The sequence below is a fragment of the Oryctolagus cuniculus genome, chromosome 3, assembly GCF_964237555.1.
Source record: "Oryctolagus cuniculus chromosome 3, mOryCun1.1, whole genome shotgun sequence".
NCBI lineage: Eukaryota > Metazoa > Chordata > Mammalia > Lagomorpha > Leporidae > Oryctolagus > Oryctolagus cuniculus.
This window is the reverse complement of record NC_091434.1, coordinates 36,802,534-36,820,431: the sequence shown is the minus strand read 5'-3', so window position 1 is coordinate 36,820,431 and position 17,898 is coordinate 36,802,534. Positions and strand designations below refer to the sequence as shown.

Sequence of the window (17,898 nt, the reverse complement as noted above, 5' to 3'; positions counted from 1 at the left end):
GCTGAAGTAGCCAGCACCTGCTAAGTGTTGACCTATTCATAAGGTATCTAATCTGCGCGGTATCAACACTGTGTTACATCGACGGAAGAGAAAGCTTAGAAATGCCCAAGTCGGAGCAGGCAGAGCTGGCAAATGCTATCCACCACTGCGCTCCAGCGTCAAGGACTTCAAACAGGAATGCTTCCGTCAAAGAGAGCGTCTGGGGGTGCTCGCCAGACACTTCCCCGTCCAGGTTAGGGGTGCTCCGGGTCAGCGGTCACTCAGATCTAAGTGCTGAGAGTAGCCCCCCTCCGCGGGCTCGCTGAGGCCTAGCTCCGGGACGACGTTGACCCAGCGACCTTGATGCGGGTCGTCTCAGCTGAGCACCACACACTCTTGAGAACGACTGCTTTAGAGAGTTCAACCTTACACCCACTGGAACAAGTGTCGCCTGGGGCAGAGCAAGGTCAACTCCTAGCATTTCTCAGAAGCCTGGTCTCTGCTTTGCCCAGCAACTCCGACCCCGAGTCGCGCGGGGCGTTCGGAACTCAAGTCACTGTAGCGCGGCCTCGGCATACGAGGCTAGCGTTTGACGGCCGTGGCCGCCTCTGGCTGAGTTTAGCGGCCCGCGGCCCGCTGCTCGGCGATCCATTGCTCTCCCCGCGGTCAGCGGCCCTTGGTCACGCCCCGCGGCGGCCCATTCGCTGGCAGGGCGCGCCCGCTGTCTCCGCCCACACTCTAACTCCTCAAGTCCGGCCAGGCAGAGGCGCGGCTGCCCGAGCGTTGGATCCGAGACGTGGCTCCCGGGCCGAGGAAACATGCTGGACTTCGCGATCTTCGCCGTGACCTTCTTGCTGGCGTTAGTGGGAGCAGTGCTCTACCTCTACCCGGTAACTGCCTCCCCGGCCCTCAGGGGCGCTGGCCGCAGCCCCCGCCGCCCTCTCTCCCGCATCCACGTCGACTTGCTGGCCACGGGCCCCAGCGGGGCGTGGCTGAGGCGAGAGCTCCCGCGCGGGGACCGCACGCAGGACCACGTGACGCCTTGCGCGGCTGCAGACCCCTCCGGCTGCGTGGGCTGCGTGGGGGGGAAAGCCCGCGCTGCTGCGGGAGGGCCGCGGGGTTGGTGCTCGCCGGGCCGGGCCAGGCCGGGCCGGGCCGGCTCGGCTTCAGCGCGCCAGCCCCTGACAGCGCTCTTGCAGGCGGCTTTGAAGTACTTGGGAGGGCTTTTTGACAATAAACCAGCCACACCCGAATGCCAGTTTTCTCGCGTGTCTGGGAGGAAATGCCAGAACGCGCCACTCCTTTTTCCCCCCCGGCGCTAGTGTCGTCCGCTTTTCTGGTTGGCTGCCGCTTGGTCATTGCCCTGCTCCAAAGGGCTCGCGGTCCTGGTCTTGCCTCTGCGGTGTCGCAGGCAGAGGCTCTGTTGCAGGAGCCACGCGCTGTGGCCTTGGCGGGCTTCATCTCCGCATCTCCTGGCTGTTGGTCAGCCCCAAAGATGGGGCAAATAAAGTGGGGGGTGGCTGTCAAGAGATGAGGGTTCATGTGAGCAGAGACCTGCAGAAGGCGAAGGAGCAAGCGATTCAGATCTGGAACAGCAGCGGTGTAGGCAGAGGGAGCAGCCAAGGCAAACCCTCAGGAAAGCAAGCGCGCTGCTGTGGGCCTGAAAATCCGGGAGGCCGGGGAGGAGGAGACCCGGCCGCGAGCTGGGGAAGTGGCTTGTGGGCCAGTTTCTGGACCTGCGGGTTCCGCTGGACGGTTTCAACGGATGACTGACATTTGAAATTTAAGAGAATTACTATGGAATTTTATTAGATAAGTTTTATAGGAATCATCTGGCTGGTGTATTAAGAAGAGGGTGGGGTGAGCGTTTGATGTAGTGGTTAAGACCCCTTGGGATACCTACGTTCAAGTCCTGCCTTCTCTTCCAATTCCTGCTTCCTAATAATGTGGTCCCAGGGAGGCAGCAGGTGAATGCTCAGGTAGTTGGGTCCCTGCCATCTGCATGGGATGGAGTTTCAGGCTTCTGCCTGGCGTGGAGAGCGAACCAGCCTATAGGCGATTCCTCTCTGCCTAGACTTATGGGCCTGGGGCAAGGGTGGAAGCGGGTGGAGAGGTTAGGATATTGTATAATCACTTTGGGGAGGGATGGTGTTGACTTGGGTGGCAGTGGCAGAGAGGGTGAGGACTAGTTCATTGTGAATACAGAGCCGGTGAGTTCCCAGTGTCTGCATGTGAAGGGTGAGAGAGGCATCAGGGAAAACCAGTTTTGTAGCCGGATGGCTGAAAGGAAGGATTGAGTGCAGGGAAAGCCAGGGGTTTGGTTTTTAGTTTTTGATTAGTTTTGTCTTGGGGGGAATTGGATCCAAGTGAAGATGTTAGCGGATAATTGGTTATGTAAGTCCAGTTTAAGGGGAAAGTCCGGCTGGAGGGAGTAACTTTGGGAGCTGTTAGTGTATGGATGGTATTTAAAGCTTGTTGCCATTTTCAAGGAAATTCAGACAAGGGGCCGGCGCCGCGGCTCACTAGGCTAATCCTCCGCCTGCAGCGCCGGCACACCGGGTTCTAGTCCTGGTCGGGGCACCGGATTCTGTCCCGGTTGCCCTCTTCCAGGCCAGCTCTCTGCTGTGGCCAGGGAGTGCAGTGGAGGATGGCCCAAGTGCTTGGGCCCTGCACCCCATAGGAGACCAGGAGAAGCACCTGGCTCCTGCCATCGGATCAGCGCGGTGTGTCGGCCGCAGCGGCCATTGGAGGGTGAACCAACGGCAAAAGGAAGACCTTTCTCTCTGTCTCTCTCACTGTCCACTCTGCCTGCCAAAAAAAAAAAAAAGGGAAAAAAGAAAGAAAGAAATTCAGACAAGGGAGAAGAGGTTCAGGGACCAAACCCTGGACTTCGCAGTATTTAGAGGCTGGGAAGAGAAAGAGGAGCCAGTGAAGGAGTGAGCCAGCTAAGGAGTAGCCAGCTATTTAGAAGGAAGCCAATTATTTTTAAAAATTTGTTTATTTTCTTTGAAAGGAAGAGCGAGAAAGCCTGAGAGAGACCTCCTAACCCTCAATCACTCCCCAAATGCATGTAACAGCTGGAGCTGGGCCACACCAAAGCTAGGATTTTAAACTCAGTCTGGGTGTGCCTTGCAGGTGGCAGGGGCCCAACTACGTGAGCCATCACCGGCTGCCTCTCAGGGTGTGCATTAGCAGGAAGCTGGAATGGGAGCAGAGCAGGGATCCAGCCCAGGCCTCCGCTATGGGATGTGGGCATCCCAAGCGGTGTTCTAATTGCTGCACCAAATGCCCACCCTGTTTAGAGTGATTGGCTAAGTCAAATGTGCAAACTTGTCAGGTCGGTTAAGGCCTCAGAGTTGAGTAACAGTGATGATTTTAAGAAGAGCAGCTGTCAGTGGAATGGTGTGGGTGATAAACAGAAGGTGGGTTTAGAGATACCACGTAGGTGGCTGACAAGTAGGGAGGCAAGAAAGGTGTTAATGTGCTGGTCAGGGCAGTCACGTCATAAGGAGGAACTTGATGACGTCAGAAACAGCATTTTTGGAGCCATGTTCTTGTGTAGGTGGGAGGGGAGGGGACTTTGTGGAGGAGTGAGGGACTTTTCATTGGAAGCATAGTCTGTCCAGAATGTAGAGGCAAGGGTGCTGTAAGGGCACAATGTAGGCACACACACAGACACACACACTCACTTCAAGAATGAAAAGACGACAAGATGTAGGCAGACAGTGGGGAAGTTATTTCCTGCTTGCTTTTATTTTTTTGGCAAAATGGAAGCAAGATTATCAGTCATTGGTGAAGACGGGATTTAAAGAGAGAGGAGGAGTGAGGTAGTATTTAGAAGATTAGGAGAGTAAGTGGAGTAGGGAAATGTGTGAAGTTTGTGCTTTGAGGTTTGTGAACTTAAAGTGAAACTTGTTGGCATGATAGTGTGTTTCTCTGTCTCTGGGAATCCAGGGCAGAAGTGACTGAGCATTGGAAATTTGCCTGATTTATTCTGACAAAACAATTGGGGCAAAGGAGTGGAAGGAATCTGCAGAGGAATGGTTATAATGGCAGTCAGTGGAATCTAAGCTGGCTTGATATGAGTGGGTGTGCAAATTGTCCCTTTGGGATAGGAATATTTTTGGTTTAGAATATCAGAAATACTGAGAAGGAAAGATAGGAGGCTGTCAGAGATGTGGATGCTTGAAATGACAATTTGGGAAGTGCAGGAAGTTCCTAGTAAAAGCTAGTGTGTAACTGTGCCGGCAGTGGTGAGGTAGGGCAGAGGTTTGAGTCGGGGAGAAAGGGATCAGGAAAAAAGGATAAACTTCCGTAGGAGTAGGAGTCCGGAGCTTGAGGGGAGAGTCAGAAAGGGTCGTGATGGGCTCACGTAAGGAAAAAGGTAAGAACATTATCCCGGATGTGCTGAGGCAGTGGTAGAAGTGAGAATTACAGTTACTGGGGAAATTGGAGTCTCCAGGGTTTTGCCAGGTACATGCGAAATTTGGGATCGCTCTCAGCATTTTAGCTATGTTGCGGATGTAGATGTGGAAAGGCAAGAGAGCTGTAGCTGCCGGGAACAGATTTGGGTTGGGGGTGGGGGAGAGCGGAGTTGTTATTTGCACAGCAGCAGGGCTTACTCACACCTGCCTCTCAGCACTTTTTTCCCAAATATTTCAACATTCCTGTCGTGACACCACTCAGTGAAATTGTCCCACTAGTCACACACGTGAGTTGTGTCTGTTTCCCCTGAAGACATCCATTCTGGAGCCCTGGATCACCCCTGCCTGGTCAGTGCTGGCTACCGTCTCTGTCCTCTTCGCAGCTCTTGTCCCTTTGCCATCATTGTGGGGGAATCTTTATACCCGTGTTGTAGTCTCTCATTTCCTGGTCGCCAAATGGCGCACCTTTCTCTCTCGCTTTGTCGCTTTCTTTGTTAAAGAACGTTATTTTTCCAGTAGCTTTCTAAGGAAGTAAGCATGAAAAATAAATTTTATGGGGCCAGTGCTGTGGCATAGTGGGTAAAGCGGCCTCCTGCAAGGATGGCATCCCATGCAGGAGCTTATTTGAGTCCCAGCTGCTCCACTTCTGGTCCAACTCTCTGCTAATGGTCTGGGAACAGCACAGCATGGCCCAAGTGCTTGCTTAGGCCCCTGCTACCCTGTGGGAGACCTGGAAGAAGCTCCTGGCTTCGGTCTGGCCCAGCCTTGGCCATTGTAGCCATTTGGGGAATGAACCAGAAGATGGAAGATCACTCTCTCTGTTTCTCTTTCTTTCTGTAACTCTTTCAAATAAATAAATAGGTAACCTAAAAAATTGTACAAAATATAAAAAAAGAAAACACTTCATAAGACCTTGTTTGTTTGAAATCTATTAGGGACCGGTGTTATGGCATAGCGGGTCAAGCTGCTGCCTGTGATGTTGGCATTACATATTGGCACCGGCTCATGTCCCAGGTGCTATACTTCTGATCTAGCTCTGTGCTAATGCATTTGGGAAAGCAGCAGAAGGTGGCCCAGGTGTTTGGGTCTCTGCACCCATGTGGGAAACCCAGATGAAGTTTCTGGCTCCTGGCTTTGGCCTGGCCCAGCTCTGGCTATTGAGGGCATTTGGGGAATGAACCAGCAGATAGAAGATCTCTCTCTTTCTGTCTCTTCTTTTTCTCCATAACTCCGACTTTCAAATAAATAAATAAATCCATGAAAAAAAACCTCTGTTGTACCTCCACACTTAATTCACAGCTTGGCTTTAGCTTTCCATTAGCATTGTAGCTGTCAACACTCCTCAGGCTGTTGTTCCTAAATCTAGTGTCTCCAAGTCTCCTTCATTGAAACAGAGCACTCCTAGGGGGCCTAAAGGATCTGTATACAGAATTTTTGTTAATTACTCAAGTCTTATCTCTCTTTCTCTCTTTTGTATTTAAGAAGCAGAAAGAGATCTCCCATCCCAAAAGCCCACAATGGCTGGGGCTGTGCCAGACTGAGCCTGGGGCTGGGAACTCAGTACAGGTCTCCGCGTAAGTGGCAGGAACCCAACTTAGCTTGAGCCATTGCCTGCTGCCTTCCAGGGTCCACATTAGTAGCAAGGTAGGATCAGGAGCAAGTCAGCACTCCAACTCAGGTACTCGGATACGTAAGATGAGTTTCTTTCCAGTGGACCACTATTACGTCTTCCCTTCTGGCCTGTCTGCCCTCCTGTCTCCTCTAGTGCAGACCCAGAGCAGAGGACTGTCGGCTTGTCAGTGAATCACCCCACCACCAGCATCACGCTTGGAAGAGCTTGGTCGAATTGTTCACCTACTATGTTTCCTCCCCCATTCTCTATTCATAATTTTTTACTTTTATTTTACTGTAATTTCAGGAGGAAGAGAAAATAGATGACATAAATTTAGCATGTTTAAAAATCACAAAAACTGTTTAGCCATTAATAAGCTTAGCATAGAAAATAAAAGCTAGATTTTTTTTATGACACTGACTTTATCTTTTTTTTTTTAAAGATTTATTTATTTATTTGAAAGTCAGAGTTACACACAGAGAAGGAGAGGCAGAGAGAGAGAGAGAGAGGCCTTCCATCTGCTGGTTCACTCCCCAACTGGCCACAACAGTCGGAGCTGTGCCGATCCAAAGCCAGGATCCAGGAGCTGCTTCTGGGTCTCCCACGTGGCTGCAGGGGCCCAAGGACTTGGGCCATCTTCTACTGCTTTCCCAGGCCATAGCAGAGAGCTTGATTGGAAGTGGAGCAGTGAGGACTTGAACTGGTGCCCATATGGGATGCCAGCACTGCAGGCGGTGGCTTTACCTGCTGCACCACAGCGCTGGCCCCTATCTTTTTTTTTTTTTTTTTTAAATATAGGGCTTCTCATTCCTTTTCCCACTATTTATAATATTATATTGACAGTGTGTACAGTATAAAATTATACATTGTAGCTTTCATTGTAATCAGTTAAAGGAAATTACACAAACTTTTGCTTAGATATAATCTTGTAGTATTTTGTAGAAATTATAGAACTCTCTTCAGTTAGTTTAATTCAACCCATATTATTTTAGGGGCACATACTCCAGTAAGGGAAAAACAAGAGGACTAAATAAGGTTGTACTAAAATTTTCATAGCCTTGCTTATAATAGTAAAACCAAAGAAGTAGGTCAGATATTTTACAGCAATATAATAGGAAAATGATTAAGCAATTTTTTTTTTTTTTGACAGAGTGGACAGTGAGAGAGAGAGACAGAGAGAAAGGTCTTCCTTTGCCATTGGTTCACCCTCCAATGGCCGCTGCGGCTGGCGTGCTGCGGCTGGCGCACCACGCTGATCTGATGGCAGGAGCCAGGTGCTTTTCCTGGTCTCCCATGGGGTGCAGGGCCCAAACATTTGGGCCATCCTCCACTGCACTCCCTGGCCACAGCAGAGAGCTGGCCTAGAAGAGGGGCAACCAGGACAGAATCCGGCGCCCCAACTGGGACTAGAACCCGGTGTGCCGGCACCACAAGGCGGAGGATTAGCTTATTGAGCCGCGGCGCCGGCCCGATTAAGCAATTTTTCAAAAAAGACAGAGTTAAGAGAGGAAGAGACAGAGAGTCTTCCATCTGCTGGTCACTCCCCAGATACCTTCAACAGCCAGTGCTGGGCCAGGCCAAAGCCAGGAGCTGGGAGCTTCATCTGGGTCTCTCATGTGGCTGCAGGGGCCCAAGCACTTGGGCCATCCTCTGCTGCTTTCCTGGGCCATAGCAGGGACTGGAACCGGCACCTATATGGGATTCTGGCATCACCAGGTGGTGCTTTTACCCACTATACCACAATGCCAGTGCAAGAAAGCAATTTTGATGAAATGTCCAAATATTCATTTATATATAATGTTAAATAGAGAAAAGGCAGAGTACCAAATAGATAAAACTCTGATTAGTGCTAGTCAAAATCGTTAACAAAATTCTGAATTGATTCTAAAATAGAGTGTTTTAGGTTTTATGTTTATTGTGAAATAAAAAATAACACCCCAAACCCCAGCAAACATAAACCTAGTACAAAATTGTTTAATGTTAAAATTTCCCAAATGTTCCCAAAGTTCATTCCTTAGACATCATTGTAGTGGTTTGCCATGCATTATTCTATCATTTGATGTATTCTTATGCCAGATATCTCACTGGCTAGTCGGCATTCATTGCTAGGAGATGGCTGTTCTAAAGCAAAAGATGACTATCATTGTCTCAGTTGGTTTCGGCTTCTATAACAAAATAGCATCATCCGAGTAGCTTGTGTATGCAATTTATTTCTCCTAGTTCTGGAGGCTGGGCAGTAAGTTTCTGGTGAGGGCGCACTTCCTGGTTCATGGGTGGTGCAGTTTTGCTGTGTCTTCATGTGGTAGCAGGGGCACACTAGCTCCTTTGTGGCTGTTTTATAATATCCTATTAAGATGGACCTTCCTTCATGACTTAATTATACATAGGTTCCCAGCTCGTAATCTCACCACATAGGGATTAAGTCTCAACATGAATTTTGGGAACACAAAAATATTCAGAACATAGCAATAATATTTTAGTAGATTGATCAAAAAAGCATGATTATTTCAGAAGTGAAGGTATTGTAAGCATGGGTGTTGACTTTTTTAAGTCAAGCCAACTGGTGCCATATGTAGAATCAGAAAAAGGAAAAATACACTTGGTATGTATTGTAGAATGGATATTAAATTCTTTAAGCATCTTAGTTTAATTCACAGATAAGATTATTAAGGCAAATTTTTTCCATGCAAAGAACCTGTATTTTACAAATATTTTAATACAGAGATAATTCCTTAGATTCAGTTGAATTGGAAAGCCATTTGTTCAAGGTCGTGCAGTTGCTTGATAAAACACATCTGCCCCTGTGGGTGGTTGGCAGAGCTGCATCCCACATTGGAGCACGCGGGTTCTGTTCCTGCCTCCAGCTCCTGAATCCAGCTGCTTGCTAATGCAGTCTCTGGGAGGTAGTGGTGATGACTCAAGGAATTGGGTTCTCAGTGCCCATATGAGAGTCCTGGGTTATGTTCCTGGCTCCTGACTTCTGCCTATCCCAATCTCAGCTGTTGTGACTACTGGGATAGTGAATCAGCAGATGGGAGCTTTCTGTGTCTTAAATAAAAATAATTTTAAAAATCCTTCTAATTTAAAGTATATACGATAATTCATTACATTAAACTATTTTTTAATTTGTCCTTAAGGCTTCCAGACAAGCTGCAGGAATTCCAGGACTTACTCCAACTGAAGAAAAGTGAGTAATTTTTTTAATCAGCTAGAAACAACTCTTCATTTTTGGTATCAAAACTGTACCATAGGGACTGGCATTGTGGTGCACCACTTGTTACACTGGCATTCTGTGTCTGAATGTTAGTTCATGTCACAGCAGCTCCACTTGGATGCAGCTTCCTGCTACCTGGAAAGGAAGCAGGTGATGACCCAAGTGCTTGAGCCCTGCCATCCTTGTGGGAGACCTGGAAGGAGCTCCTGGCTCCTGGCTTTGATCTGGTCTAGCTCTGGCTGTTGTGGCCATTTGGGGAGAGAACCAGCAGGAGGTCTCTCAGTCTCTCACTGCCTCTCACTTTTTCTCCATCACTCTTCTTTCCTAGTAAATAAATCTGTTTTTTAAAAGAATAAGTTAACCAAAACAAAAATTAAAAAAACTACACCTATTTTTAGAGTACCTATCTTATTTAATTCCTTTGTTTAGTCTTAGTTTATTTCTGTGCATACTGCCTAGATAGACTTTCTTCTTCTTCTTCTGTTTTTTTTTTTTTTTTTTTTTTTTTAATTTGTTTGTTTATTTGAAAGGCAGAGTTGCAGACAGAGAGAGATCTTCCATCCACTCATTAACTCCTCAAATGACTACAAGGGCTATCGGTGGGTCAGGCTGAAACCTGAAGCCTCGAACTCCATGTGGGTCTTCTGTGTGGGTGGCAGGTTGGGCCAAGCAATTCGACCATCTTTTGCTGCCTTTCCAGGAACACTAGCAGGGAGCTGGATCAGAAGTGGAGCAGCCAGGATTCAAAGCTGTGGTCATATGGGATGCTGGAGTCATAGGCCGCAGCTTAACCTATTGCACCACAATGCCAGCCCCTACCTAAATGTTCTTTTTTTTAAAAAAAATTATTTTATTTATTTGAGAGGCAGAGTTACAGAGAGAGAGAGAGGGAGGGAGGGAGAGACAGAGAGGGAGAGACAAAGAGAGCTCTCTTCCATTTGCTGGTTCACCCCCCTCCAAATGGCCACAGTGGCTGGGGCTGGGCCAGGCCAAAGCCAGGAACCAGGAGCTTCTGGGTATCCCAAGTGGGTGCAGGGGTCCAAGCAGTTGGGCTGTCTTCTGCTGCTTTTCCCAGTCACGTTAGCAAGGAGCTGGATTAGAAGTGGAGCAGCTGGGACAGGATGGGATGCCGATGTTGCAGGAAGCAACTTAAGCTGCTACCCCATAGTGCTGGCCCCCTAACCGTTCTTCAGGACAGAAAGGAGGGCTTTATAAATCAAAATCTTTACTTGCTTTTTGTTGCCAGAGAAGGCTGAAAAATTAAAAACATAGTTAAATAGAAGGAAAGAGAAAAATTACCATTGCTGATCTGGTGATTTTCAAATTGGCCTATGATAATATCCATTGCTATCTCAGAATGAGGTGCTGTCGAAGTGGGGTAGCTTTTCAGGATCTAAGTCAGATGTACCTGTGTAGTTTTTTTATTTGATTTAAAGAGTTAACGATTTCTCAAAATATCAGACAAACCTAGAATGGGCATTGACACAGTGATTAAGACATTAGTTGGGATACCTGTATCACATGACCGAATGAATGCCTGGGTTTCAGTCCTAGCTCCTCTCCTGACTCTAGATTCCCACTAATGTGTACCCTGTGAAAGGAGGAGTGAGGGCTCAAGTAGCTGTGTTCCTGCCACTCACGTTGGAGACCTGGAATGAGTTGCTGGCTGCTGGGTTTGGTCTGGCCCAGCCAAGGCCAGTTACGGGCATTTGGGGAGTGAACAAGTGTATGGGAAATCTCTGTCTCTATTTCTCTGTCTCTGCCTTTCAGAATTAAGTAAATGAAAATATCAGATATATCCATATCCCAATATGACTAAAAGCTTGGTGAGAAGGCATATAGTTGAGTTTTGGATTTTACAATAATTTGAGTTTCCTGAGCCATTGTGCTTATCTGTTAAGACAGTTAATTCAGAATAAGCCATGTTTTTTCCTTATTTTTCCAAGTTAAATTAATAATTTGTGAAATGTTAATCTTTTATCAGAGATGGTAACCTTCCAGATATTGTGAACAGTGGAAGTTTGCATGAGTTCCTGGTTAATTTGCATGAGAGATTTGGGCCCGTGGTCTCTTTCTGGTTTGGCAGACGCCTTGTGGTTAGTTTGGGCACCGTGGATGTACTAAAGCAGCATATCAATCCCAACAAGACATGTAAGTCTGATTTTCTTTTTAACTTTCTGATCCTTATCTTTGAAAAGTAAATGTAAATAAAGAACTATCCATTGTTCAATGCTTAATTGAATGTTCTATGCTATTGCTAGGGATGTGCTAATGTTTTTTATATTCGTTACCACAATTAAGATGTAGTATTATAAAATAATTATTTCTTTAATTTATAGACATATACACTAAAATCCCAACAGGGTTCTTTTGGGAACCTGAAAAAATAGTTTCCTATTCTATCTGGAAAAGTAAATAAATGTATGTGAACTGCCAGGAAAAATCTAGAAGAGATCCAACTGAGGGAATACTTAAAAAAAAAAAAAAGATTTATTTATGTATTTCAAAGGCAGAGTTACAGAGATCGAGTGAGAGACAGAGAGAGAGAGAGAGGTCTTCCATCTGCTGGTTCATTCCCCAAATGGCTGCAACTGCTGGAGCTGGGCCGGTCCGAAGCCAGGAACCAGGCACTTCTTCTGGGTCTTCCATGTGAGTGTCAGGGGCCAAAGGATTTGGACCATCCTCCATTGCTTTCCCAGGTGCCTTAGCAGGAAGCTGGATTGGAAGTGGAGCAGCCAGGTCTCAAACTGGCGCCCATGTGGGATGCAGGCATCACAGGTGGTGGCTTTACCACTTACACCAACCACAATGCTGGCCCCTGAGGGAAATATTTCTAACATTGTAACATTGGCTCAGATAATGTATTACACAGCTAGATTAATTTTAAATATCTTGTACTGTGATAGGACTAGAGAGATTTATAGAATAGAATAGGTAGTTCAGGTGACAAATCAAGGATATTTGTTAAACATAGCATTTTGTGACAGACACAAAGGTGTAATAAATGTTTTTGGGAAAACTAGTGAACATTTTGGAAAAAATAAATCTCAATCCCTGTCCTTATATCAAATTAATTTTTTTCTTTTTTTAAGAATTTTTTTTTTATTTATTTGAAAGAATTACAGAGAGAGAGGGAAAGATAGAGAGACAGAAAAAGACAGAGATCTTCCAGACACTGGTTCACCCTCCAGACAGCCACAACAGCCAGGCTGAAACCAGAAGCAAAGAGCTTCTTTTGGATCTCCCACATGGGTACAGGGGCCCAAGGACTTGGATCATCTTCTGCTGCTTTCTCAGGCTATTAGCAGGGAGCAGGATCAGAAGTGGGTCAGCCGAGACGTGAACCGGCGCCCACATGGGATGCCAGTGTTGCAGGCAGCAACTTTGCCTGCTGTGTCTCAATACTGGCCCCAATCAAAATAAATTCTAAATGATTAAAATATGAACTCATTAAAGTAATTGAAAAACCATGTTAAATATTATTATTATGGTTATTTTGGCAAGAGGTCATGTAGATAAACCATATCCTTCAATGACCCAAGATCTAGGAGCCGTAAATCCCAAGATAGCTATATCTGTCTATAGAAAAATGGAAAATTTAGTGTAATTAAAGAACAGCTTGGTAAAGGAAGAATAGAAATAGGAAAATGTTGGCCACACATTATTACACATGATATTTGATAATTGATTGCTGTATTTCTGTTAAATAAAAAGACACTGTGGAAAAAGAGAGATAGGAAAACTTTTTACCACCTATATATATATTAATGTATATATATAGTAAATAAAAACTAATAAGAAAAAATGCTCTTGTTGAAAAATAGGCAGAAACAGTGTAATTAAGAAAGAAGAAAAAAATTGCCAGCAAACAAATGAAAAGGTTGCTGCCTCACTAATAACCAGTTGGGGACAAATAAAAACTAGACTTATATCTCAGTAGCTAAACGATATGAAAAATATTGGGAGAATTCATTGTGGAGGAGGGAATGTGGAAACATGGAGTATTGTGCAGACTTCCTAGAGAGAACTTTGATAATGACATTTTACTTAATAATAACATCTTAAGGAGTTTATATTAAATTAATAATCACATAAATGAGAAAAGATGCATATTAGCAGTATTTATAATAAAAACTTGAAGCAACTTAAATTTTTATCAATCGCTGAATAAAAGAATACCTCCAAGCCTTAATAGAATGATCTGAATTTATTTTTATGTGTGACTACTTGTAGCATTACAAGTAGCAGTCATTTTATGCCAGTGTTGTTCTAAGCCCTTAATAAATATTAACTTATTTAGTGCCCATAATAACTGTATGAAGGCAATGTTATGTGTCCCTGCTTTACAGAAGAGAAAACTGAGATGCAGACAAGGTAAGTCATTTGCCCAGGGTCACACAGCTAATTGGTGGAGGACGGAGAACTTGAAGCCAGGCAGGGAGGTTCAAGATTGTGCTAATTCTGGTCACCCACCTTTCCGCACCATGCAAAGGAGGCGCTGTCAGGGAATGCAATGACGGATAAAACCCAACGTGATCTTTGTTCCTGTGGTGTTTCCAGGCCAGAGTTGGGGAGAAAGGGAAGAGTGTGAACATTATTTAAATGATTGTACAAGGCGCTGCAGCTCACTAGGCTAATGCTCCGCCTGCAGTGCCAGTCCCGGTTGGGGCGCTGGATTCTGTCCCGGTTGCTCCTCTTCCAGTCCAGCTCTCTGCTGTGGCCCGGGAAGGCACTGGAGGATGGCCCAAGTGCACCCTCATGGGAGACCAGGAAGAAGTACCTGGCTCCTGGCTTTGGATCGGCGCAGCGCCAGCTGTAGCAGCCATTTGAGGGGTGAACCAACGGAAGGAAGACCTTTCTCTCTGTCTCTCTCTCTCACTGTCTAACTCTACCTGTAAAAAATAAAAATAAAAAAAATAAGATTGTGCTAAGGTGGAGAGATGTGCTCTGAAACCAAGGGCCTGTAGTTCTTTGTGAAATCTGACAGATTTTTTTCCCCCTGTCTGTCTTTCTTAAGAAATTACATATTAAAAAATAGCTAAAATAATAAAATATGTTTCTATGTACTGAGCTTTAGGATAAATTTTACTTTCTTTTTTTTCTTTTCCGTATTTGAGTTGCTTACAATGATATTGTGTGTGTGTCTGTGTTTGGGAGAAAAAGAGAGATAGATAGAACAATATGGTCATAAAAGAAACATTTGTTAAAAAAAGAATGAAGGAGAAAGAAAAGAAATGTTGAACTCAGCTCATTTAAATTGTAATGCCTGACAATCACACATGAACTTGTCCATTTTAATGGCTTTAACATCAGTGGAATGGGCCTTTCTTTTTTTTTTTTTTTAATTCAAAGATATTATAGTTGTGTTGGAAGAAATCTCATACAAGTATGAATGACTTGTAGCGGAATTCCTGGTCAAGGTGTTGCATTCTTGCCAGTTTCCGTTGACTTTTCATACTTAGGAAAGACAAAGGGATTGTGGAAGAATGGACCATGCTGTCAGCTAGAAAACCTTACCTCCCTGATTTCTTTGTCTTGCTGGAAACACTTAAGTGATTGTTTTCACTTAGAAATATTTACTCTGTGTGTTTCAGCGGATCCTTTTGAAACCATGCTGAAGTCATTGTTAAGGTATCAATCTGATGGGGAGAGTGTGAGTGAAAACCACATGAGGAAAAAACTATATGAAAACGGTGTGACTGATTCTCTGCAGAGGAATTTTACTCTCCTGCTAAAGGTAAGGTGATGAGTAGTTTGGTCTGTGTTCCACAATTTAAATAATAATTTTTAAAAAAATTATTCTGTCTCCTGTCTTTGCTTCTCTTTTCTTTTTAAAAAGATTCTTTTTGGGGCCGGGGCTGTGGTATAGTGGGAAGAGCCACCATCTGGGGTGCCAGTATCCCATGTGGGCACCAGTTCAAGTCCCAGCTGCTCCGCTTTAGATCCAGTCTCTGCTGTAGCCTGGGAAAGCGTGGAAGATGGCCCAAGTCCTTGGTCCCCTGCACCCACATGAGAGATCTGGAAGAAGCTCCTGGCTCCTGGCTTCGAATGGCCCTGGTCCAGCTGTGGTGGCCATTTAGGGAGTGGACCAGTGGATGGAAGACTTTTTCTCTCGCTCTCACTCTCGCTCTCTTGCTCTCTCCCTCACCCCCCTGCCTCTGCCTCTGCCTCTCTGTAGCTCTGCCTTTCAAATAAATAAATAAATAAATAAATATTTTTTTTAAAAAAAGATTTATTTTAAGGTCAGAGTGACAGAGAGAGAAGGAGAGAGTGATCTCTAAATGGCTGTAATGGCCAGGTGTGGGTAAGCTGAAGCCAGGAGCCTATACAAGGGCCTAAGTACTCAAGCTATCTGCTGCTGCTTTCCACATGCATTGGCTGGGAGCTGGATCTGATATGGAGTAGCTGGGACTTGAACCAGCACTTTGATGTGGGATGCCAGCATTGCTAGTGGCAGCTTACCTGGCCATACAACACCAGCTCCTAACTTCTTTAATATTGAAAAAAATTTGTCTCTTTGAAAGGCAGACTGACAGAAGAAGATGCAGACATTCTCTCTGCTCTCCAAATGTCCTCAGTGGTGGGGAGCCGGGCCAGGTCAAAGCCAAGAACCTGGAACTCGATCCAGTCCACACATGAGTGACAGGGACCAAGTACTTGGGCAATCATCCACTGCTTTCCCAGGCACATTAGCCATGAGCTGAATCAGAAGCAGAGCAGCTGGAACTCAAACTGACGCTCTGATATGGGATGCTGGTGTCATAGCCAGGGGCTTGATCTGCTGTACCAAAACACCAGCCCCTTCCTTAATCTTTTATCACAGGCTCTGTTTTCTAAACTTCCAGTCTTTTTTTTTTTCTTTTCCTGTCAAAGGCAATTCCAGGTAAAAAATTATTTCTCAGTTTATGTATGCTTTTGCCATAATGTTTATAAGCTTTGGCTACTTGACTGGGCCTGTATGTGAGAAATTTGTTTCTGCTTTTTATGTTGTCAGTATTACAGCATAAGCCAGACACTTAAGCATTACTTTGAAATAGCAATTAAATGATTAATCAGCAATAACGTTACTGAAGAGTGATGCTGTCAGGGCAGCCTTCTCCTTCTTACCAATGAATTCTTTAAGGCTGGTTAGAACAGTACTGTTTACCAGAGTTAGCACCGTATAAGTTGTATGCTGGGACCCATGTTGTGGCACTGGGAGTAAAGCTGCCACCTGAGATGCTGGCATCCCATGTGGGAGCTTCTTCCTGTACCAGCTGCTCCATTTCCAATCCAGCTCCCTGCTAATGGCCTGGGAAAAGCAGTGGAAGATGGCCCGGGTGCTTGGGTCCCTGTACCTATATGGGAGACTGTGGCCTGGCTCTGCGCTGGCCCTTGTGGCCATTTGGGGAGTGAACCAGCAGATGAAATCTCTCTCTCTCTTTCTCTCTTTCTTTCCTCCTCCTTCCCTCCTCCCTCCCTCCTTCCTTCTCTCTGTAATACTGACTTTCAAATGAATAAATTAATCTTAAAACACACACACATGTAAGTTGTAAGCTTGAATTGCTGCAATAAACTTTTTGGCATTTGGGGTTTTGTTTGTTAACAGATCTTCATTCTGTGTTCTGACTAAATCCTCTAAAGACTCTAATCCTCTCAACTTCATCCTGTGAGGTCTGGCTCCTTCCTGCTCTGACTACCTTTGCTTTAAGGCTTCAACCTCGTCTTTAAACTGTGAGTTTAACTTCTTTTTTCTGTGTGCCTCAATTTCATACTTTACTGTGATTTTGGGCTAAATTCTACCTAAACCAAGTATCTCTAAATTTTGGAATCCATGGCTGTTGTAAAGAATCTACTTAATTGACAGCTTGGTAATAATATTAATGCCAAAATCATTGAGTTAATTGCTTTGATAACTTATGTTATTACTCATTTAATCCTTGCAGATGGATCTTTCCTAGAAGGGTATTATTTTCCCTTTTTGCAGATAAAGAAAATTAAACAGAATAGTTCAGTAACTTGTCCAACTTCATACAGCCAGTGATAAATAGCAGTAGAATTAGAATTTGACCCAGAGTTTATACACTTAGCACAAAGCCGTTTTGCCTCTTTATAGGTTTGTCCTCTTTATAGGTTTGCTTGGCTAGGTTTTTAAACAGCTCTTAGAGTATCCTAGTATAAGGTGGAATTAAAAATCACTTCTCGGAAATTCTAATAATTTTGTAGTAGTTACTGAATAATTACCTAAAGACTTTTTTCAAAAAGAAACTTTGCATTTTTTCTTTTTATGTAACATACATATTTAAAATCTTACATGTTAAATCGTAAATGCCTCTCGACTTATTTTTATCTTTGGCCTTATTTTTCTGTCATACAATTTTGTGTTAGTTGAAATTAGTGTAATATTTTAATGTGAACATTATGAAGATATCTGTAATTTTATGCTTATTTAAGATGCATCATGCGATTAATAGCATCCATTTGTTGAGTCTTTAAGTTTATATATTTACACATGTTCCATACATAAATATACCTGATAAGTGAATGTTCCAGCACAGAAACATTCTTCTTAGTCACTAGGTAGTTCTAGTTTCCATGTAAATGTATGTCTATCATATGAGACAACATTTGAAGAGATACTCTTAAGTCTATTAGGAAAAGAAAGCATTTGTCATTTTTTGGAAATTTCT

General features: G+C 44.6%; 1 protein-coding gene across 2 annotated transcripts in view; it reads left to right on the top strand.

Moving 5' to 3' along the window:
- The first annotated feature begins 707 nt into the window (after nucleotides 1-707).
- CYP20A1 (cytochrome P450 family 20 subfamily A member 1) overlaps nucleotides 708-17,898 on the top strand; it is a 65,066-nt gene continuing 47,875 nt past the window's right edge. The window contains exons 1-4 of one of the 2 annotated variants that reach the window (XM_002712554.5): nucleotides 708-869; nucleotides 9,153-9,202; nucleotides 11,214-11,380; nucleotides 14,824-14,966. In XM_002712554.5, the coding sequence (XP_002712600.2) occupies nucleotides 798-869; nucleotides 9,153-9,202; nucleotides 11,214-11,380; nucleotides 14,824-14,966 (432 nt within the window). In that variant the 5' untranslated portion in view covers nucleotides 708-797. Of the gene's footprint in view, nucleotides 870-9,152; nucleotides 9,203-11,213; nucleotides 11,381-14,823; nucleotides 14,967-16,841; nucleotides 16,943-17,898 lie in introns of those variants that run through there. The other variant, XM_051848291.2, reaches the window with a different exon arrangement.